At 42.7% G+C, this 24781-nt stretch overlaps 1 protein-coding gene across 1 annotated transcript in view; it reads right to left on the bottom strand.

The window, feature by feature from the left end:
• Positions 1 to 23856, bottom strand: part of LOC149152491 (uncharacterized) — a 134735-nt gene extending 110879 nt beyond the window's left edge. Inside the window, exon 1 of the mRNA XM_089443494.1 lies at positions 22981 to 23856. Coding sequence (XP_089299620.1) covers positions 22981 to 23385 — 405 coding nt within the window. The 5' untranslated portion in view covers positions 23386 to 23856. The remainder of the gene's footprint in view (positions 1 to 22980) is intronic.
• Between the last annotated feature and the right edge of the window lie 925 nt (positions 23857 to 24781).

Raw genomic sequence — 24781 nt, 5'->3', positions numbered from 1 at the left:
CACTTGCACAAGTTTTGATTCCTATTTGTTTATCTCCATCCCATGGCCTTTTTCCACAAAGGTGCCTTCTGGCACGGGTGTATGAACCTGTTGCAATGGGGGTAGTGAAATTTAGTGTTTCCACCCCCTTTCCCTGCTTCAAGCCGAATAACATATTTCCACAATGGGGTTTGGTCTTGTTTAGTTTTTTGGGCTAAATCATGTCACTCTCCTCCTCACCAAGGTACTCCTCTCTAAGGTTTTCATCAAATCCAATATAACCCACTTCTTCATCCTCTTCTTCATGTTCAACCCTCCTTTTTCTACTCTCCAACACCATAATAACCAAAAAAGGAACCAAGAAGAAGAAAATGCCAAGCCATATAGCCATGATGTTTGAAATTTGAAGTTTTGAATCTGCAAAAAAATGGAATGGGAATGGGAAAGGGAAATAGAGAAAACAAAAATTATTTATTTAGCAATGAACATAAAAAAAATGCTAGATTAGAGTGTAGATCCTACCTCTTTGACCTCCAATCCCAAGCTCCAATCTCTCCTTGCAAGCTCCTCAAACTCCTCCAAGCTCCTCTCTCACCAAGCTTCTCTCGTTGCTTCAAACTCTCTCAAAACTCTCTTGTTATCTCAATGGGATGAAGTGAATAATGGGAGGGGAGAGGGTCTATTTAGTCCCCCCCCCTCCACTTCCCTCTCTCATCTCCCCTTTTCCCTCCCTTTCCCCCTCTCTCTAAGTCGTCGACGCCCTCCCTCTTGGCCGCACGAGCATCGCTTTCCGTCGGCCGGGAGCGATTTTTCCAACCCGGGGAGTGGTCGGGAGCAATCGCTCCCTGACTGCTCCCCGATTGGAAAAATCGCTCCAGAGACTTTGCTCTCGAAAAAACCAGGGAGCGGAATTTTTTTGTTAGGAGCGCTCTCCCGACCGAAGCACGAATTGGGAGCGGGATCGTGATGGGGGGGCACTCCCCCGGAACCCTGTGCCTTGAATTAGGGCTTAATTTAGTGTTGGAAGACTCTTGTTACCCTGTATTGACCTTAATAGGCTTGCGCTACAACAAAAGAGTTGCCTCTGGCCTAGAATAAGGTCTTTGCAACCCTAAAACAGTCTCAGACAAACCTCAGTGCTTCAGTAGTGCTCCTCAAACCAATCATTCCATAGATATCCTTCCTTGCTTGCCAAAATTAGATGAAAGATGCCTAGGGAAAATTATGCCAAACAAAATAGAGAGAGTGATTGGTTAGGGTGGAATCTTTCACCACTGAAACCAATCAGAAAAAAGGGGTCTTAAAACCCTCAAGAGCCTCAGCTCACAAACAGAAATATCCACAAACCATGATGAGAAAATGATTCTCTTCTCTCTTACTTATAGATTCCCTTTGGGGGTTTCTTCTCCTAATTTTTATTTGAGGGGCTAACAATTTTCCCTCCACTTTGCCCCAAATTTGCCCGTTTTCACAAGTTTTCCTCCAATTAGCCCAATTTACCCAATGTTAAGCCAAAAATTTTGAATAAAGGGTCTCCCCCTTCCTAATTGACTATATAGCCTACGGGGTTGGATAGGTTAGAAGAGGACATTACATTTTTTTCCACGTGTACAAAGTTTACATCAAAAAACCCCAAGGAGAGGGAAACCTCCACAAATGGGGTAACAGAGGGGCTCCAATGCACAGTGTCCAGCCTTCAAAGGCCCTTCAACCATGTATGTTTGTCCAATCAAACCTTCACTATTCTTTTCAAAGTGGGCACACTAATCTTCCAATGCAAATCATCCCCACAATGAATGAGTAGAATGAACCCCTGAACAAGGGATAACCCTTCCAATAGAACTTGTTTCTTCCATCAATTATTCAGATAACACCTCCAAAAACCTCCTCCACGTGTGGGCATGTGGACCTCCAAGGTACACCAACTAAACAAACCAAAATAGTCCAAGAAGAAGTCGGCCCTGGCCATTATATGCATTTTAAAGTCAGCACAAAGCCAATTTTGGACTACAGTTCAAGCCAGTGTAGTCTTATTTAAATTTCACTTGTTCATATTTATACCCCAACATCCTTATCGTTTTATATATGTGTGCCTTGACTATTGTGTGCGCTATATTTCACTGGGATAGCTTCTTTGCTTGCTACAGCATATACTCTGAAACAAAGACACTAAATTCTTGAAGAAGGCCACCAGTTCTCGACAGTGAAGTACTTCAAACATTCAAGACCCATATATACAAATTTAAGATGAGACCAGCTCCTTCTGATCAAGATATTCTACATATGCACCACCTTCGAGAGGATCATGGTAGCTTTGGCTATCTATCCTAATGGCAACATTGCCTTTTTGATGGTAAAATAATTGGCAAACAAGGTTTGGCTTAAATCCTCCATGATAATAGCATTGTCACCCTTTTATTTTTACCAGAATTTTCAGAAGTATAGGCGTCAATTCGCTTTGTCAAGTCACTGTCAAAATTTGACCCTTCTAGCTAGATTCCATGATAAAAGCACTGTGATTGGATACAGATTAAATCACCACTCAGCACTGAACTGGGGGACTCTAATTGAAGTGTAATTGCAATGGAGAAATATATCTCTCTAGAGAATATCTAATCTGGAATTATCGTCCAAAATAACACTTACATATGCACTAGGTGATAAATATCTGGTCCCTGGACAACTGTAGAATATGCAGTCTGAATACTGCAAGAATTTTGTGTTACATCCATCTTCATAAACACTTAATGGAATGCAACCATTATCTATAGTCCTACTGTTTGAAGAAGCCGCTACATTAAGTTTTACTTTAAAAACAGCATTAGAACCCTCTAGAATATGCCACCTCCATGTTGCAGGACTTTTGTGTTACATCTATCTTCATAAGTGCTTTATGGAATGCGAGCATTACCTATAGTTCCCATTGTCTGAAGAAGTCACTCCATTAAGTTTTATGTGATATTCCAACTTAGCAATTTTGCTAAGTAAATTACCATTTTGCCAATTTTGAAGTTTTGTCATGTTAGTGTAGTATCCTTTATCAGGAATATTCCTCAAACACAAGCAAACTCCAACCAGAGATGGACTGGGAGGGCATTTACCAGATATGTCACCTCTAAAAAGAGGACGAGATCCAGAGGCTATCTGGCCCTTTCCAGACTCTGTCTAAGAGTATAGGAGAAAACACACAAGTGGTATAATAGCCGAGAAGCTCAAGAGATAGAAATAACAATGGTGCAACATATAACAATATAACCATAACAGATACTCAAGAAATGCAGAGAGAAATGCTAAGCCATTTTATTATACTGAGTAATACAATGAGTACAGGAGGTGATCAGAAAGATGGCACCTCAACTTGCACAAGGCAAGTGAAGAAATACACTCAGAATAGCAAAGGAATGGCCCCTCTCTGAACTGTGTCCAAGCTGCTGGAGAACTGTCGTGTTGCTGCTGCTACTAGAAATCAAATGAGGATTTGGGGCTACTCCCCTCCTCAGAAAAGGCTAAAACTCTGGAATCGGACTCTACTCAAGAAACCCAGAAAAAACCCAGAAAGCTTTTCTAAAATGGCCGACCCCCGAAAATCACCCCCTTGGGGTTTTGCGCAGTCCCTCAATGCTCTGCGCTGCCACTAAATGAAACCCTCCAGAAATCTGCCTGAAACCTCTGCCAAAACTCTCCAATATGCAAGGGCTGATCCCCTGCTCTATCTCTCAACACAAATCTTACTGCAAACCCTCAACCCAGAGCTCCTGCCAGAAAGAACTGCGTCACCCCTCTCAATGTTGCGCAGTTCTCCAAAGCGCTGATGAAACTGCTGCTGAAATGCTTATGAAACTACTGCTGAGATGCCAATGGAAATACCTTGCCCAAGCAGGCACTCGAAGTCCCCCAAGGCTAAGGGTGAGATCTCCAAACGAAGACACTCAATGCACTAAAAAGTGCTACAGACTAGCTAAACAGCTAGCGTGCTCCAAGTCGAAATGACTATCACAAATGCTCATAACTGAATGCTCAAAATGAGGGAGCTTCTCTCTCCTTTATAGCCTTTGCCTCTCTCAATACCTAGGCTCACCTCCTCCAACGTAATTCCTCTCTTGCCACGTGTTTCTTCCCTTCTGCGTAGTCCCTCCAAGTGTCTGCATGGGCTCCATCTCTGCGTCCCCTTTAAGTCACAACGTTGTGCTACTGGAAAGTGACTTTTATTCTAAAAGTGAGTTATGTCCCCCTTCCTCACCTTTTTATTTATAAATAACTATAGAAGGCAAAAATTGAGCAAAATCGAATATTCCAATTAGCCATGGCTAATTAGGAATATTACAGTCTCCCCCGGCAAAATGTTGCTTGTCCTCAAGCAACTGAAGTGATGGATGCTGCAAGATTTTCTCACTCTCCCAAGTGGCATCCTCATCCGGCAAATTCTTCCACCTCACCAAGAATTCCCGGACCGTCCTGCTCCGTAGCTGCCTCTCCCTGGTATCAATGATAGCCTCCGGCTGCAACACCAAATGCCCCTCATCATCCATGGGTGGTAGCTCATCTATCACTATCACCTGCTGCCCCAATGCCTTCTTCAGGCATGATACATGAAAAACGTTATGAATCTTGCTGCCTTGGGGCAGCTCCAACTCATATGCAACCTGTTCAATCCTGCGTATCACCCTGTATGGCCCATAAAAGCGGGGCTTGAGCTTATCAGCCCCCTTCTGCTTCAGTGGCGACTGTCGGTATGGTTGTAATCGTAGGTAAACCATGTCCCCTACCTCAAACTGTCTCTCCACCCGACCCCTGTCGGCATACAGCTTCTGTTGGTTCTGCGCTGTAGCCATATTATCCTTGAGAGCTCGGAGGATATCCTGACTCTCTTGGATCCAAAGCTTGGCTCTAGGAGCCTTGCTATCACCAAACTTCATGTCAGCAAAAGATAAAGGATGATACCCATATAAGGCATAGAATGGTGACATACCAATGGACATGTGATGTGAAGTGTTGTAGCAGTACTCCCCCAGATGCCGCCACTTCAGCCATACTTGCAGTTGCCCATTGACATAGTTACACAAGTAGCCCTCCAGCCACTTGTTAACTATCTCTGTCTGCGCGTCCGTCTGTGGGTGATAACTGGTACTCGGTGTCAACTGCGTCCCCACCAACCAGAAAAGCTCCTGCCAAAACCCGCCCATGAAACGGTTGTCCCTATCACTGACGATGGTCTTAGGAAGACCATGTAGCCTGAAGATCTCTCTGAAGAACAGCTCACCCACCTGTGCTGCTATATAGTGTGCGGATATGGCAAAAAAATGGGCGTACTTTGTCAGTCGATCAACGACGACAAAGATACAATCCTTGCCCTGTACCATGGGCAACCCTGTGATGAAGTCCATCGAAATACTCTCCCACTTCCCCTCCAGAATGGGAAGAGGCTGCAATAATCCCGCGGGATGGCTCATCTCTCCCTTGTTCCTCTGGCAAACATCGCACTCCCGGATATGTTGGAGTACGTCCTCCTTGAGGCCCTTCCATGAGAACCTCACTCTAATGGCCCTGTACGTTTTGGTAAATCCTTGATGGCCTGCCAATGGTGAATCATGTGATGCTTGGAGTATCTTCTTCTTGAGCTGAGACCCCTCAGTCAAGAAGATCCGATCCCTGTAATAGATGATCTCATCGACCACCCTGTACCTGTCATCTGCCACCTGCCCATCCAGAACCTCACATGCAAACCTGTCCTTGGAGTACTCTATTAAGAGTCGAGCCCTCCAGTCTGTATCCAAGCTCATAAGAGACAACGTGGCTGGTCTACGTGAAAGGGCATCTGCTACCACGTTGTTCTTACCCTTGACATACTCAATGTCAAAGTCATATGCTTGGATCTTACTGATCCACTTCTGCTGCCTCTCTTGTAGCTGCTTCTGCTCCAAAAAGAACCTGAGGCTGTTGTGATCAGTCCTCACCCTGAACCTGTTACCTACCAAATACTGCCGGAACTTGGCCAATGCATGCATGATGGCCAGCATCTCCTTGTCGTATATAGAATACAACCTCTCATGCGGAAGGAGCTTCCGGCTCTCATAGGCTATAGGGTGACCTCCCTGCATCAATACTACGTCGATCCCCTCTCCCGACGCGTCACACTCCAAAACGAATGGCTGCGTGAAATCTGGCAATGCAAGCACTGGGCAGCTGCTCATAACCTCCTTGAGCCTGTCAAAGGCTCGCTGCGCTGTATCTGACCAACTGAAAGCCCCCTTCCTCGTCAAATCTGTCAGGGGTGCAGCAAGCTGGGAGAAACTCTTGACGAACTTCCGGTAGTAAGTACAAATGCCAATGAATCCCCGGAGTTCTGTCACGTTTCTCGGCTCCAGCCATTCTCTGATGGCCCTGATCTTCTCCTCGTGGACTCTCACTCCGTCCACCCCTATGATGTGTCCCAGATACAACATCTCCGTCAACCCAAACTCACACTTGGAGAGTTTGGCATAGAACTGCTGCTCCTGTAAGATACCCAATACTATCTCAATGTGCTAGAGATGCTCCTGCCAAGTACCACTGTAAATGAGAATATCATCAAAGAATACCAACACAAACTTCCTCAAGTGACTACAGAAGATGTGATTCATGCAGGACTTAAATGTAGCGAGGGCGTTGGTTAGCCCGAAGGGCATCACCAAGAACTCAAAGTGCCCATAGTGACACCTGAAGGCGGTCTTGGGAATGTCCTGCTCCCTCACGCGAATCTGATGGTACCGAGATCTCAAATCAATCTTTGAGAAGAACCGTGCTCCTCTCAACTTGTCCATCAACTCATTGATCCTGGGTATGGGGTACCCGTTCTTCAGGGTCTTCTTGTTCAGGGCCCTGTAATCAATGCACATCCTCAATGTATCATCCTTCTTCTTCACCAACACCACGGAAGAAGCAAAAGGACTCATGCTCGGTCGAATGTGCCCAAGAGCTAGCAACTCCTGGATAGCCCGCTCAATCTCATCCCGATAGGCCTTGGGGTGCCTATAGGGGGTGGTAATCACTGCCTGTATGCCCTGCTCAAGCTCGATGGTGTGCTCAAACCCCCGATCCGATGGTTGTCCTGGTGGAATCTCCCCAAACACTATGGCATACCGATCAAGGATGGACTGTATCTCTGGATGTACCGTCTGCCCTGTAGTCCCTGCCTCTGATGCACACAGCTCCACTGCCCACTCTATGTCTCCCTTCCGGAAGACTGCCTCCATCTGATGAGCCAAAACAATCTGAGGCGGATATGTGTGTTGCCCCCGTATCTTCTCATGCCTCCCTGTCTTCTCATCATCCCACTCCATCTCTAGGGTCTTCCAATCCATCGTGACCTTCCCTAGAGTGATCAGCCACTGAACACCCAGTATTGGTGTCCGGAATATCGACCACGAAAAAGTGGTCAGTCAATGTGTAGGTTCCCATTGTCACTGAAAGCTCTGGAACATAACGAGCACGCATCATGGTCTGATCTCCTGGGACCAAGACTAAAAACCCATCGAAGCTCTCTGTCTGTATACCTCTCCGCTCAACCATCTGTGCATCGATGAAGTTGTGGGTTGCCCCACTGTCAACCAAGACTGATACTCGCTGGCCACGTACCGTCCCCCGTACGCGTAGCGTCAGATACTTGGGAACTCCTCACAATGCTACAAGGGCCCCTCCGGTGGGTGCAAAAGATGCACCACCTGCTGCTGGCGGTGGAGGTGGCAAAGGTCCCTGTACGGCATAGCTATCTCCTGCCTCCACATCATCCTCATCATCCTCTTCTCCACTTCTCTCGAAGAAGACCTCAATAAAATGTGCTTTGCCAACAGCACATCTATGCCCTGGTGCCCACGGCTCCTGACAGGTGAAGCACAACCGCTTCTTCTTTAGCTCCCTCCTGGCATCGTCATCAATCTGTACTCGTCTTGGATTCCCCTTTGGAGGTGGAATCCTCACATCCTTCCCCTTAGACTGAAAAGTCTGTCTCTGGGGGTAAGGTGTCCGGGTCCTGGGTAAGACATCCTGTAAGTCATGGGTCCCACTGATAGCGTCCTAGGGTGTGGCTGGTCTAGTGGATCGGACTAAACCCCAAAGTGGCTCTGCTAACCCCTCAACATACATATAGACCGTCTACGCCGTGGATAGGTCTGGCACCATCACAGAAACCCTCAAGAAATCTGCAATGTAGGTCTCTGGGCTCCCTGTCTATTTGAGCCTCGTCGGCTCAACAAAATGTTGCTCTGGATCCCTTCGATCAAATCGCTCCATCAATCTCCTGGTAAACTCGGCATATGTCGTCACTGTGGAGTGCCCGAGTGTAACCATCCCATGAAACCACCAATCCTGGGCCTCACCATCCAAATGCAATGTTGCCACCTTGATGGCCTCTGTCTCCGACATCTGGTTAAGCTGGAAATAAATGTCCAACTTCTCCACCCAAGACTTTGCCGAACTGTTTGATGAACCATCAAACATAGGCAAGTGGAATCTACTCGTTGCATGGTGGGTGTCACCGTCATGGTAATGCCGGTATCTACTATCCCGTTGAAGCTGAACAAAATCTCTGAATGAGAGGGCTTCCTTGAACTCCTGCCCATAGGCCTGGTACTCTACAAAATAATCGCCCATATGTCCGGGCTCTGCCTCCTGCTGGGCTACGGCTCCTGTGTCTGCTCCTAAGAAAGAGGGCATGGTAGAGCGTGTAGGGGCATGTGAGGCCACCTGTTGCGCAGTATCACACTGCTCTGGAAAATGGTGGGATGCGCCCGATCCCTCACCAACCTGGAAAACCCGTGGGCTCTCACGTTGTCTGGCCTCTACTACCGTGAATCTCTGCCCCATCACCTCAATCTGCCTCGACAGATCCTACACTGATTTGAGAAGCATATTCGCAAATCTCTTCCCGTCCTCATTTGCCATCGGATCCCCCTGCTCTGCATCCACCAGGCTCCTCCTATTCTGCGTCCACCACCGGAACACAGTCTCCCTCTCCGTAGGTGTTCTCCAACCTACGCCCAGTGTCTCTGTATCTCCTACCTCTGTAACAAATGTAAGGTTTTTCTCCTGGTGTCATAGATTGCTAGCTTCATAGGCTGAGCCAGATCTATGCTCTGATACCACTGTAGTATCCCTTATCAGGAATATTCCTCAAACACAAGCAAACTCCAACCAGAGATGGACTGGGAGGGCATTTACCAGATATGTCACCTCTAAAAAGAGGACGAGATCCGAAGGCTACCTGGCCCTTTCCAGACTCTGTCTAAGAGTATAGGAGAAAACACACAAGTGGTATAATAGCCGAGAATCTCAAGAGATAGAAATAACAATGGTGCAACATATAACAATATAACCATAACAGATACTCAAGAAATGCAAAGAGAAATGCTAAGCCATTTTATTATACTGAGTAATAGAATGAGTACAGGAGGTGATCAAAAAGATGGCACCTCGACTTGCACAAGCAAAGTGAAGAAATACACTCAGAATAGCAAAGGAATGGCCCCTCTCTGAACTGCGTCCAAGCTACTGGAGAACTGTCGTGCTGCTGTTGCTGCTAGAAATCAAATGAGGATTTGGGGCTGCTCCCCTCCTCAGAAAAGGCTGAAACTCTGGAATCGGACTCTACTCAAGAAACCCAGAAAAACCCAGAAAGCTTTTTTGAAATGGCCGACCCCCGAAAATCACCCCCTTGGGGTTCTGCGCAGTCCCTCAATGCTCTACGCTGCCACTAAATGAAACCCTCCAGAAATCTGCCTGAAACCTCTGCCAAAACTCTCCAATATGCAAGGGTTGATCCCCTGCTCTATCTCTCAGCACAAATCCTACTGCAAACCCTCAACCCAGAGCTCCTGCCAGAAAGAACTGCATCACCCCTCTCAGTGCTGCGCAGTCCTCCAAAGCGCTGATGAAACTGCTGCTGAAATGCTAATGAAACTACTGCTGAGATGCCAATGGAAATACCTTGCCCGAGCAGGCACTCGAAGTCCCCCACGGCTAAGGGTGAGATCTCCAAACGGAGACACTCATCTAAACAGTGCTGCAAACTAGCTAAACAGCTAGCGTGCTCCAAGTCGAAATGACTATCACAAATGCTCATAACTGAATGCTCAAAATGAGGGGGCTTCTCTCTCCTTTATAGCCTTTGCCTCTCTCAATCCCTAGGCTCACCTCCTCCAACGTAATTCCTCTCTTGCCACATGTTTCTTCCCTTCTACGCAGTCCCTCCAAGTGTCTACGTGGGCTCCATCTTTGCGTCCCCTTTTGGCCCCCTTGGCTCCCCTTTAAGTCACAACGTTGTGCTACTACGAAGTGACTTTTATTCTAAAATTGAGTTATGTCCCCCCTCCTCACCTTTTTATTTATAAATAACTATAGAAGGAAAAAATTGAGCAAAATCGAATATTCCAATTAGTCATGGCTAATTAGGAATATTACAGTTAGACTTAGGAAAAGTGGGTTAGGAGGATCCCACTTGGCATTTTTGGCTTAAAGAGGCTCCAACATAAAGAAAAACGAGGCAAATCAAATTCCTAGTGGAAGGTGGGGGCCACCCCAAGAGGAATACGCACCCCTTGGAGAAAAATGCACTTGTGGAGAGAGAGAGAAGAAGGGGTCAATCTATGGGGCCCACTTTGAGAGAGAGAGAGAGAGCTCAATGATAAACAGGAGGAGAAGGCATCATTTGGGGGCTTTTGATCCTTTGACAAACAAACTCTCTTGTACGCTTGAGCTGCTGAGCCAAGTCTACGAAGTGTTGTTCAGCACACAAGATTTCTGAGGGGAGATGTCAACTCCTACTTCGAAAGAAAACATACCAACCCTAGTTTCCAGATCAACAAAATGCCCACCTCGACTAGAGGCAAATAAAGATAAAATTATTTAGAGATGGTCCTCATTTGACTCATTGCATTTCTTTCAGAAAGTTTTTGTTGATAAGGCACAAGTGCTTCTTTCTTTGAGTGATGAACTTGAGCAGTGGGCAGATGTAATGTCCCCACTTGAATTTTCCACCACGATACAACCAGAGTGGATTTCCAGAGTCGGCGATGGCCAGGTCAGTGGAGCAAGCTTATGTCATCAGGGGTCCCGACGGAGCTTCAAGGAGTTTTCATGGGATCAGATGGAATTCGCTTAGCATATTTCATCATCCGCATAGTTTGCATTTTGTTCCATCACATTCCAACAACTTTCAAAAATTAGCATTATTATGGAGCCTAACTTAATTAATTATGCTCGAGGTGGCATTCCAAGGAGATTAATTGATGGAACACCTCGGTGTAATAGCTTGTTGGAACCAGAACGAGAAGATCTACAGGATGGGATGCTGAGAAGTGACTTCCAGTGGCCGAAGAGTATGGTGGGTGATTTTCCATTTTCTTTAATTAAAAATTACTTAAATTAGTCATTTAATTAAGGAAAATAAAATAATTGGGGAAATGAGGACAAAAGTGACTTAAGTGAAATGAAATAAAATTAAAAGGTCACTTGATAAAGTCAATGGAGGAGCTTTTAGAATAATAATAAAATAAGATGCTTCTAGAGGCTTGGAGATCTATCCAGCAGATTTATAAAAGAGGAGGAGGAGGACATTTGGAGACATCTTGGATTTGATATTATTTCTTGTATGAGAGGTTGAGAACCTGGTTCTATACTCCAGCAGTAACTCCAAGACGGAAACCCTCGGGTGATTTAGAGAAACTGGGCGAGCACCCATCTCCCCTTGGTGAATTCATTCAGAATTCACAGGAGTTCTTATTGTTTGCAGTTTTATTTTGAAAGGCTAGATCTAGTGCTATAGCAGACACATTTTGAGGCCAGATCTAGCTTGCAGTAGTTGTTTGAGTTTCTCAGCGATTTCCAGCTATTTCATATTGCTATGTACTCATATTTCTGGTTAATATAATACAACTGAGATTTCCTTCTGCTCATCATCGTTATTTGCATGTTCTATGTTGTTAAATTTTACATGGCAATCTTCTGTCTGTGAATGAAAATTTTATCTGGAGTTTTTCTGGGCTAAAAATTCAAGTTGTTCCAAATTTATTTCATTTGGGACATTACAGTGGTATCAGAGCATCGAACTTGGCTCAGCCTACGGGTTCGAGTTTTCAGTTTTAAACTTTTAAGTATTCAAGGGTTTATTTTGGAAGTGCCAAAGTCATCCTTTCTTGCAGATTTTTTTTTTGTGCCAAGATTATTGTTGCGAGATATTTTTCAGTGAATTTGGTGGACTAAAGAGGTGGACCATTGTGATATTAATTTATCTTATTTGGAGCAGTGTGCCAAGTTGGGCGGAGTAGGAAACTTGCACTAAATTGGGGCTTTCTGTATCTTTTGGAATCTACCCCAAAAAAAACTGGGTTTTTTTGGGTTTTACGAGAGGAGTTTGTGGTTAAAATTTCAAAAAATTTCGGGTAGTATGCAGGTTGTAAATCAGTGTTCCTTCATCATTTCGTTTTATCAGTGAACTTGGTAATTCACATCAGTGTTGATAATATCGGTATTGGCAAAATATCGGCAAGGGTCCAGAAAACATCTTATCGGCAATATCGGCGAAAATATTGGAAAAATATCGGTAAGCATAAAAAATCAATTTTTTCAGATTTTTAAACATAGTAGATATTTTCAAAAATATGGCAATATTTTGCCGATATTTTGAAAATATCATGATATTTTCAAAACGGAAAATATTGCAATATTTACTTGGCGATATATCATGTTGCCGAAAATATCGCGATATTTTCGAATATCGTCGATATTATCAACACTGATTCACACCACTTGGTGAGCTTGATCTTGGCTTGGATTTAAGCCAAAGCATTTCTAGGTTTTTATGGGTTTGGTGTGAGGAGCCTTTGGTTAATTTTTTAGAATTTTTGTAGTATTGAGTGCAAAAACACCAGTTCATCTTCAGCAACAACAACATAATTTCTAGGCAGTCTGAATTAATTATTTGGGTTATTTTGTTGGGCCTTTGCAACAGCAGTAAGGGGAGGTTGAAATTTTAAAATTTATTGCCTCATGGATGGGTCACTGAGGCAGCTCATGGCCCTTAGTGCTGACCCTATCACTAGGAGAAATTTTATGTGAATATTTTTGGGAGGGTTCAGATTTGGGAAGGATGAGGAACCAAAGCAGAAGCAGTCTCAAGAGGTCCCAAAGAAGGGCCGAAATCAAATGAGGAGAGAGCATATCTGCTTCACATGTCAAGGAGCTTGGACACCAAATCACGCATGTAAAACTGATAGAGAAGCAAAAACTAAAGAAGAGAGAGGAATGACAAAAAACTCAAGTCAACAAAGAAATGAAGGGCCCATGTTTGAGCAGGAGCTGCATGTAGAATGTTTTAACTTGCATGAAAACACCTTTGAGGAGCATGAACAATTGTGTGATAGAAACCTACCTATGCCTCTATGTTTGATGATTGCAGATGGTGAGCAACAATTTGATTCCATGCATAAAGAAAGCCCAGGAGAAGACACTCAGGAGGATTTGAGAAATGAGCCATTGGTGGTGGCCCAGCATGAAGATCACTCAGTGGTGCAAGGACATGAGGAGGACGATATGCACAGTGTGCGGGATGAGCCATTTTTGGAGAGTCAGCTAGTGGCTCATGTTGAGCCCAGGATGGAGGATGAGCAGACACCCTTGGGGCCAACCATTGGAGAGGAGCAGGCAGATGTGCAGGCAGCTACCAGGGAGGTAGTATTTGGAGATATTGTTCATCAGGAGGCATTGGCACTTGACAGGACAGTTTTGCAGATGACGAGTGGACTGGTGGGGCAGGGAGTTTCCAGTCAGATGAGCGAGGCTCTTTTAGAGGCAGTCATGCATCCATCCTTGGGTCTACCCACTGACGAGGTGCAGGTCGATGCAGTGGCAGCTGGCAAAGTTGTAGTATTTCCAGGCAGCAACCCTCTCCAGGAGTACATTTACAGAGCGTGTAGCATGGGTTACCCACTTATAGGGAGGGAGGCATGCATTCCTAGACATATTCGGTTGATTGGTTGGGCAAAGTTGCATGAATTGAGCATGGTGCAGCTCAGTGGACTCATACCTTGTATAGGTGCACGTGCATCCGATCCTTCCCACGGGATGGATTGGCGGGAGATCATGAGTTGGTATCCTATTGATGGAGTATCATTTTTAGTCAAGAGCAGTGTACTATAGGAGCCCTTAGAGGTGAGGGATATTACATGCTTTAGTTGGCAGCAAGATGTAGGCTAGCTACATATTAGTATTCCATCGCAGCATCAGTATGATGAGATTGACCTTGGTTTATGCCAAGGGTTAGATTAGAGAGAGGTGACGAGTTGGTACGTAGTGGATGGAGCAGCATTCACAGTCGGAGCTATAGCACATGAGCCGTGGAGCATTGATGCCCCTTCTTGGTGGCAATGGGATCCAGGAGGATTTGTTGATGACAGGTTCAGTCAGAGATTGGTCTGGGATCCGGGCATTGAGGGGTTCGTTCATGATGGGTTGACACAGGAGCAGAGTATCACCCAGTGGTTCGTATGGGATCCTGGCATTGGGTCTTAGTTGCGTGGGGCCACTAGATTGGTCCACAAATTTGGATTGCTTGAGGGCAAGCAATCTTGGGGCAGGAGGATTGTAATGTCCCCACTTGTATTTTCCTCCACGATACAACCAAAGTGGATTTTCAGGGCTGATGATGGCCAGGTCAGTGGAGCAAGTTTATGTCATCAAGGGTCACAATGGAGTTTTGAGGAGTTTTCATGGGATCCAATGGCATTCGCTTGGCATATTTCATCATCCGCACAGTTTGCCTTTTGTTTCGTCGCATTCTGACAACTTTCAAAATTAGCATTATTATGGAGCCTAACTTAATTAATTATGCTCGAGGTGGCATTCCAGGGAGATTAATTGATGGAACACCTCAGTGTAATAGCTCGTTGGAACCGGAACGAGAAGATCTACAGGATGGGATGCTAAGAAGTGACTTCCAGTGGCCGAAGAGAGTATGGTGGGTGAATTTCCATTTTTTTAAATTAAAAATGACTTAAATTAGTCATTTAATTAAGGAAAAATAAATAATTGGGGAAAAGGGGCCAAAAGTGACTTAAGTGAAATGAAATAAAATTAAAAGGTCCCTTGATAAAGTCAATGGAGGAGCTTCTAGATATGATAATAAAATAATAAAATAAGATGCTTCTAGAGGCTTGGAGATCTATCCAGCAAATCTATAAAAGAGGAGGAGGAGGACATTTGGAGACATATTGGATCTTGGATTTGATATTATTTCTTAAATTCTTGTATGAGAGGTTGAGAACCCGGCTCTCTACTCCAACAGTAGCCCTAGGACGGAAACCCTCGGGTGATTTAGAGAGATAGGACGAGCACCGATCTCCCCTTGGTGAATTCATTCAAAATTCAAAGGAGTTCTTATTGTTTGTAGTTTTATTTTGAGAGGCCAGATCCAATGCTATAGCAGACACATTTTGAGGCTAGATCTAGCTTGTAGTAGTTGTTTGAGTTTCTCAGCTATTTCATATTGCTATGTACTCATATTTCTGATTAATATAATAAAGCTGAGATTTCCTTCCGCTCATCATCGTTATTTGCATGTTCTATGTTGTTAAATTTTACATGGCAATCTTCTATCTGTGAATGAAATTTTTATCTGGAGTTTTTCTGGGCTAAAAATTCAAGTTGTTCCAAATTTATTTCATTTGGGGCATTACAGCAGAGCCAAAAATTTGTCCCAATTGGAATCCATCAGTGACATTTGCTGAGTAGTTTTACTGTCACCTACATTGGGAATATCCTCTTTTGCTTGTATCCACCAAAAACTAAGGAAGAGAAGGACCACCAAAAGAAAATGTAGATAAATCAGTTGGCATAAGGGAATATACAAGAAATGTATCCATATGTATTCATGATAAGTGCCATAGCTTGCTCAAACTTTTCCAAATCTGCTACAGGTGATGCCAGCAGCCAAACTGCTTTGAATTTTGGCAAGCAACTCCCTTATGATAGAGTAGTGGATAAGAAGCCCAAATTACTTGTTATGGCCTTCTTATTTTTCCCAACTTGATAGCTTCTAGGGCTAGGACTGCTCGATGTTTAACATCTTGTTTAACTTTTAGAATGACTGTTATTTCACCTTAGGAGAGATATCCAAGATAATATTTGAGCCTCTTTAGCCCCCCACTGCATTCTTTACCAAAAATTTCATTTGATTGTGCCTCGTTTAATTAGTATGCAGCAACTTTAGGAAAAATCCCTTTTCCTGGGCATTGTGTTCGTATAAAAGGATGAAAAGGTCTGAAAATGACTGTTACAGGAAAGTACCGGTTACAGACTAATAATAATTGTTACAGCACGTTTATAGGCCTGAAAATGGCAGTTGCAGGCTGAAAAATAACTTTCAGGGTTAGAAAACGAATGTTACAGCCTCAAAATCACTATCACCCTATAATGTCCCACATGAGAAAAATTTGGAACAAGCTCGAATTTTTAACACAAAAAAACTCCAGATACAAATTCGATTCATAAACAGAAGATTGCCATGTAAAAAGAAACAAATAGAGCACTGCAATCTCACAACAAAATCAATAAGAAAACTCTCAGCTTCATTATATTAGATATTTAGGGTTTTACATGCACATACAACCCATACAGCTGAGATAATCTGGCCTCAAACAGGTCTACAACAATGCCACAAATCGGCCTCCAAACAACTGAAAAACAATACACTGCAACCTGTGAACCAATTCACCAAGGGAAGAGATGGGTGCTCACCCACTCTCACTTAATCACTCGAGGTTTCCGTCCTGGGGCTACTACTAGAGTATAGAACTAGGTTCTCAACCTCACATACAAGAAACAATGTCAAAACCAAGATGTCCCAAATGATCTTCTCCTCCTCCTTTTATAGATCTGATGGATAAATCTCCAAGCCTCTAGAAGCATCTTATTTTATTATTTTATTATTATTCTAGAAGCTCCTCCATTGACTTTATCTTAAGTGACCCCTTTTATTTTATTTTATTTTACTTAAGTCACTTTTGGCCCATTTTCTCTAATTAATTATTTTTCCTTAATTAAATGACTAATTAAAGTCAATTTTAACTAAGGAAAATGGTAAATCGCCCACCGTACTCTCTTCGACCACTGGAAGTCACTTCTCAGCATCCCATCCTGTAGACCTTATCGTTTTGTTTCTAACGAGCTATTACGCTAAGGTGTTCCATCCATTAATCTCCCCAGAATGCCACCTCGAGCATAATTAATTAAGTTATGCCAATAATAACCCTGTTTTACGGGAATTATCAGAAAGTCATGGAACCAAAAACAAGATGTGTGGAACTACTCATGATGATGAATATGCCAAGCGAATGCCATCGGACCCCATGAAAACTCCTCAAAACTCAATCAGAACCCCGATGACATAAACCTGCTTCACTGACCTGGCCATCCCCTGCCATGAAAATCCACGCTCACTATACTATGGAGAAAAATAAAAATGGGGACATTACAGTCCTCCTACACCAAGATTGCTTTCCCTCAAGCAATCCAAATATGTGGACCAATCTGGTGGCCCAACACAACTAAGACCCAATGCCCGGATCCCATACGAACCACTGGATGATGCCCTACTCCTGTGTCAACCCACCATGAACGGACCCCTCAATGCCCAGATCCCAGACCAATCTCCAACAGAACATGCCATCAACAAATCCTCCTAGATCCCAATGCCACCAAGAAAAAGCATCAATACTCCATGGCTCCTATTATGCTATAACTCTGACTGTGAATGTTGCTCCATCCACCGTGTACAGCTCATTACCTCTCTCCAATCCAACCTTTGGCATAGACCAAGGTCAATCCCATCATGCAGATGTCGTGATGAAATACTGATGAGTGGCCAGCCCACATCCTGATGCCAATTGAAGCATGTGATATCCCTCACCTCTGAGGGCTCCTGCAATACAATGCTCCTGACTAAAAATGATACTCCATCAAAAGGATACCAGCTTGTGATCTCTCGCCAATCCAATGCATGGACACCTATTCGAGGGATATGTTTGTTATGCTTAAATTGGTCCATGCTCAACTCCCAATGCTCTACCTGGATAATCAAAACATGTCCAAGAAATCCTACCTCTCTCCCTCTAATGGGAAGGCAAACTGTGCTACAAGACCTGTCTATGTACTCCTGGAGAGGGTTGCTGCCTGAAAATGTTGCAGTTTTGTTGGCTGCCACTACATCTATTTGCACCTCATCAATGGGTAGACCCAAAGATGGATGCATTACCGCCTCCCTCTTCTGATGGGAAACTCCACGCTCCCCCAATCCACCAATCTCTTGCAAAATTGTCCTGTCATACTCCAGCACCTCTTGAAGACATGTGCCTGCAAAAACTGCCACCTTGTTAGTTGTCTGCACATCTATCTGCTCCTCATCAATGGTTGGCCCCAAGGATGGTTACTCATCCTCCTCCATCATGGGTTCAACATGAACCTCCAATTGCCTCTCCCCAAAAGGCTCATCATGCATATTGTGCATATCATCCTCCTGACCTAACTCATGCTCCACCATATGCTGCTCCTACTAAATCATCACTAGTGAACCATCATCCCGAATGTCTCCCATAGGGTCCACTGACTACTCACCATACACACTCAAATATAAATCTGGCCTGTTGTCAACAACTTCATATGATGGTTCATGAGAACCAATGGGCTCATCTATAGTAGACTCTTGTCCAATTAAGGACCCTTTAGTCTTCTTTATAATCAGTTGACTTGAGTTCCTTGCCAGCTCTACTTCAAATTTAGCAGTCTCGCCTGCATCTCTGTTCCCTCTAATTTTACATTTGTGATCAAGTGCCCATGCTCCTTGACATGTAAAACAGATCTTCTCTCTTCTCATTTGATTTCTGCTCTTCTTTGGGGGTTTCTGGAGACTGCTCTTTCTGTGGGTCCTCATCTTTTCCAGATCTGAACCCTCCAAAAATTTTCCTTGTCAAATTTCTTCTAATAAGAGGGTCAACACTAAGGGTTGTGAGCTGCCTCAGTGACTCATCCATGAGCCAATAAATTTTAAAATTTCAAGCTCCCCTTACTGTTGTTGTAAAGGCCCAACAAAATAACCCAAATAATTAATTCACACTGCGCAAAAATTATGTGGTTGCTGCTAAAGATGAACTAGTGTTTTTTCCCTCAATACTACTCCAAAAATTCTGAAAATTTAACCCGAGGCTCCTCACACCAAACCCATAAAAGCCTGGAAATGGTTTGGCTTAAATCCAAGCTAAGATCAAGATCACCAAGTGGTGTGAATTACCCAATTCACTAATAAAATGAACCGATGAAGGAATACTGATTTACAGCCCTCATACTACCCAGAAAATTCTGAAATTTTAACCACGAACTCCTCTCATAAAACCCAGAAAAGTTTTGGGTAGATTCCAGAAGATACAGAAAGCCCCAATTTAGTGCAAGTTTCCTACTCCACCCAACTCTGCACAATGCAATCTCCCTTTCAATAATTTGCACAAATAATAAAAGATTTCCTCTAATAGATTTGACGGCTCACTAAAAAACCCTCAAATCATAATAGCTGCAACTAAAAACTGAAAACCCGCAGGCTAAGCCGAGATCAATGCTCTGATACCACTGTAATGTCCCACATGATAAAAATTTGGAAGAAGCTCGAATTTTTAACACAGGAAAACTCCAGATACAAATTTGATTCATAAACAGAAGGTTGCCATGAAAAAATAAACAAATAGAGCACTGCAATCTCACAACACAATATATAAGAAAACTCTCAGCTATATTATATTAGATAACTGGGGTTTTACATGCACATACAACCCATATAGCTGAGATAATCTGGCCTCAAACAGATCTACAACAATGCCACAAATCGGCCTCCAAACAACTGAAAAACAATACACTACAACCTGTGAACCCTAAATGAATTCACCAAGGGAAGAGATGGGTGCTCACCCACTCTCACTGAATCACCCAAGGGTTTTCGTCCTGGGGCTATTGCTGGAGTACAGAACTGGCTTCTCAACCTCACATACAAGAAACAATGTCAAACCCAAGATGTCCCACATGATCTTCTCCTCCTCTTTTTATAGATCTAATGGATAGAGCTCCAAGCCTCTAGAGGCATCTTATTTTATTATTTTATTATTATTCTAGAAGCTCCTCCATTGACTTTATCTTAAGTGACCCCTCTTATTTTATTTTATTTTACTTGAGTCACTTTTGGCCCATTTCCTCTAATTAATTTTCCTTAATTAAATGACTAATTAAAGTCATTTTTAACTAAGGAAAATGGTAAATCGCCACCATACTCTCTTCGGCCACTGGAAGTCACTTCTCGGCATCCCATCCTGTAGATCTTCTCGTTCTGATTCTAACAAGCTATTACACTAAGGTTTTCCATCCATTAATCTCCCCGAAATGCCACCTCAAGCATAATTAATTAAGTTATGCCAATAATAACCCGTTTTACGGTAATTATCAGAAAGTCATGGAACTAAAAACAAGATGTGCAGAACTGCTCATGATGATGAATATGCCAAGCGAATGCCATTGGACCCCATGAAAACTCCTCAAAACTCCATCGAAACCCCTGATGAAATAAACCTGCTCCACTGACCTGGCCATCCCCTGCCTTGGAAATCCACGTTGGTTGTACTATGGAGAAAAATAAAAATGGGGACATTACACACCCACCTGTACTGAAAAGTAGTTGTTACACGTGAAAGTTGATTGCGTTGGGTCCTAAATCTATTTCTGGAAATAGTCCCCTCGCTATGACAAAAACACTGGCATAAATACCACCCTAACTATGAAAAAACAGCTCAAAAAAAAGGCAAAAAAAAAGTACCCTCAAAATTTGAAACTTAAAACAACAAAAATAAGCACTGGAATAAGCCCTAGAACCCAGAACCACTTACCATTGAAATTGAAAAATAGTTGAATGTGTGCTCTAACTTTGTAATCCAGTAGAAAGGCACCAAAGAGAATTTCAATAGAGTGAAAATCATGCACTAGGTCTCTATCCTAGTGTTATTGAAAAACCCTAGTTGCTCATGCAAAACCCTCCTCAGAACTACCAAGGATAAACTGTGAAAAACAAGTTCCAAACAACCAAAACATAATTTACAAACGCCCAGGCAAGTCAAACAAGTAAAACCAGCGAGTAACCCTGGTTTTGGCTGAGTCAACTAGGTCAACCATATCAAACCAGTTTAACCTGGGTTTCACTGGTCAAGGTTGAGTCCGGGAACTGTTAAGGCACTCCTTGCAACGTCACTGGTTTAAACCCCTGATTAGCCCTGTATGCCACATTGGTATGCCTGGAGGTTATAGTGGTAGCAATCAAAATCGACCCCATGTCATGCAAGTAAAAGCCCAGCCTGGTTTCTGATTCCACGAAAGCACCAAAAAAAAAAGGTTGATTCCAAGCAGTTTTGAGCTTAAGTGATCCAATTTGGGCGGTGGGTCAGGTAGAAATTGTTGGTCGCTGATCTGATTGCTCGAGTCTGACAACTATGATTTAACTGGGAACTAGACCAAGAACTAGGAATCTTATCTAAGTCCTGAGATGCAACTTCAATGTCTTACCAAGAGCTATCCTAATTGTCCCAACATATTTGCATATGTATTCTTCTATATTTTATCTCGCATTTACCCCATCACCTAAATCAAACATTTCAATCAAAAGTTTTATCCATTTTAACTTGACTTGCTCTTTTAAGCCCTTCTATAAGGATTGCTCTGCACATCAACCTTGTACATATTATATCTCCCAGATTTCTGCTCCAAGTTCATTGAAATTTTGACCTGTAACAAGGCTGAAATGTCTTCTTAATTCCATTGGTATCACTCAATTTGGATATTCCAAGAGGAGGTTATGGCCAATTTATGAAATCCTGTTGCTTTTAGCCCTTCTCAAGAAGGTGTGGTTGTACAAATGGCGTTTCTATGAATTTCATCCTAACAACCTTGAATTTTTTACTTTTGACAACTTCCAATGTCTTCTTTCAGATTCTATTGTTATTTCTCAATTTGGACCTTGCATTACTCAGATATGTGTGTTTTAGTGAACCCTGCTAGTTTTAGCAAGGCTTCATGATTGAGTAGAAACCCTAATTTGTACAACCTATATCTCCGATATCCCAACGCCACTGCAATTTTCGATTGGAGATATCCAAGAATGTCTTCTTTCCAACACTTCAAGTCTCACTTATTCAGAGGCCCCTAGAAAATTTTATAGCTTTAACATGAGATGTACTCCAAGATGCTCAACCGAGAATCACCTCCTCTAATACCATTTGTAATGAACAAAATATGATGATAACCTGCATTCATCCAATGTACACTAAATATTCACGTGAAGCATAACTCTCAGAATTATTACTATATCAATAGCTCCTAGGAAGAATTATTATTATGACAATAACTGCTAGGATATTAGGAGAACTCCAATATATCAAATACATCCCAATAAAATAATCATAAGCCAAATGTGTGCAATTATGACTCAATTGACCGCTTATATGCATGCCAGTTCTCACTCATTGTCGCTTACATATATGCCAGTTCTCACGTATTGCCCATGCAGGGCCACTACCAAGCCTGCCTTCCATTTATGTATACATTTGGCCCCTTATCCCATACCCATTAGGATCATTACATACAGTATACACAGAAATCAATTCATTGCTAGCCAAATTGGTTTACGACAACGTTTATTGAACAGTAGCCTTCCATTACATATACATTTGGCCCATTAGCCCCTACCCGATTAGGGTTATTACCAACACCAATGAATTCATTGCTAGCTGAACTGCTTTAAAGTAAGGTTATAGAATAGTAGTCCGAGGGTTGTTACATAAGATTAAAAGCAGTGAGAAAACATCTTATAATAACAATCTGAAAGCGGTAAACACAGATTCTCTGAGGTAATTTAAGCTAAATTGGAGTGTAAATGCAAGTTTATCGTCATACCTTGAACGCAGGGGCTCGACCCTTTATAATTTCACAGAATATGCAACCATTTTGATCCTCGTTAACAATTTCAGGGCTCCTCGCCAACTGGGAAAGCACAGATCCATTGCTCCTTGCATCACAACTCCCCATAGTATTAGACTCATTCTCCCCATTATCACACTCCTCCCTATCCGCTTTGGCTACTAAAAACGCAGAATTAGAGTTCGAACTGCCTGTCTTTGTATCTTCACAAAAACAAACACCTCCTCCGTTGACAACTCCAATTTTGGCTTTAGCACTGCAGATGTTCTGAGGGGATACTACCCCGGTCACCGTGAGAACGCGCTTGTCTTTGGACGCCCGCCAGTCGGAATTCGCAGGGGAAAGATGAGATAGAATCATGGCCAGCCGCCCCTTCTCCATTTGAAATCAAAATCTTCAAACCTTATTTCGACTAAATGTCGGCATCGATAAAGAGTAATAATCTGCACGATATCCGATCCTCTGTGAATCCCGACACCATTGAAGACGTGAGCTAAGCTTATAGCCTTTGCACTTATCTCATTATTGTTGGATAAAATGTCGGACGAATTCTTCATCGACGTTTTTGATTGTGTTCCACTCTCGGCGGCAGTAAGATGGGTTAACAGCGTGCCACGTGTCGTTGTTATACGCTAGTTGGAATGAGAGATTACACTGGTGGAATGGAAAAGAATGTTCCCCGACCCCGCGGTCAGGCAGCGTCCAATTTTGTTTTGTTGGTTTGCGTTGCATCATTTTCTCACTGGCAGGGCATTGGTCGCCAAAGTTATCCAGCGTGCACGGTTTCTGCTACCGCACCTTCCAGCAATTGGAGTTTTGGGATTTTTCAAAATGTTATGGTTTCCACTTCCCACCTCATCGCCTCAAGTTTGCACATTCAAGCCATTGGAGTTTTGGGATTTTTCTAGATGTTATGGTTTCCACTTCCCACCTCATCGCCTCACGAGTTTCTAAGAAAGTTTGCAGGCAGAGATGGTAATTTCCGGATGTTCATCGAAACCATGTTAAATGAATTTCATGGTTTGCACCCTGCCTGCCTTGTCACATCAAAGCATTGCCGGAAACTTTGATGACAATTTTCTTGGGGCCATCCGCAACGACCAACTTATCCAAATCCCCCACCTTGCTCATTTTTAGTTTTTAAAATGTAAAAATGGAGGTGATTTCCAAACTCGTTTGCTTTACAATATTTTTTCAAATTAAGTAATGTTTAATTCCAAACTCGTTTGCTTTATAATATGTTTTCAAGTTTGTGAGAGATTTTTCGGCGAAAATCACATGGAATATCATTTGTCGACGCGTTTCGAACCAACTAGTGTGGTTCATTGCAAATTAAGTAATGTTTAATTTTGGAAAACTGTAAAGTTGGAAAATTGATAATTCAAATAATAAAATGATGTTATTATGATTGTGTTAAATTTGGTTTAGTCCAGATATTCTATAATTTTTGTAATTGATTTCTATTTTTAATTTGGCAAAGATTTAATGGAAGAATACTACTCTAGGTAAAGTAACTATATTTTTTAAAATTAATTTACATAAAAGTGGCATTTTGTTATTGAATCTTTTCATTAAGGATAATTTGTACATATTGATTTTTTTCAATTTTTTTTTAAATTGATGCAACAAATTTGTTGATAACAAGTTATTAGATTTTTTTATAACATTAATTGCAGTGTAATATTTGGTTCGAAGAAGGGATTGTTTCCCTTTCTTGCTTTGAATTCTCTTACTTCCATTTTTATATTGCTTTAGAACAATTGAGGAAGACAATCAT

The sequence above is a fragment of the Pinus tabuliformis genome, chromosome 9 (assembly GCF_031772625.1).
Source record: "Pinus tabuliformis cultivar Carrire ecotype Pingquan chromosome 9, CPIR1, whole genome shotgun sequence".
Classification (NCBI taxonomy): domain Eukaryota; kingdom Viridiplantae; phylum Streptophyta; class Pinopsida; order Pinales; family Pinaceae; genus Pinus; species Pinus tabuliformis.
The sequence above is the reverse complement of the archived record's forward strand: the minus strand, read 5'-3'. Positions and strand labels throughout refer to the sequence as shown.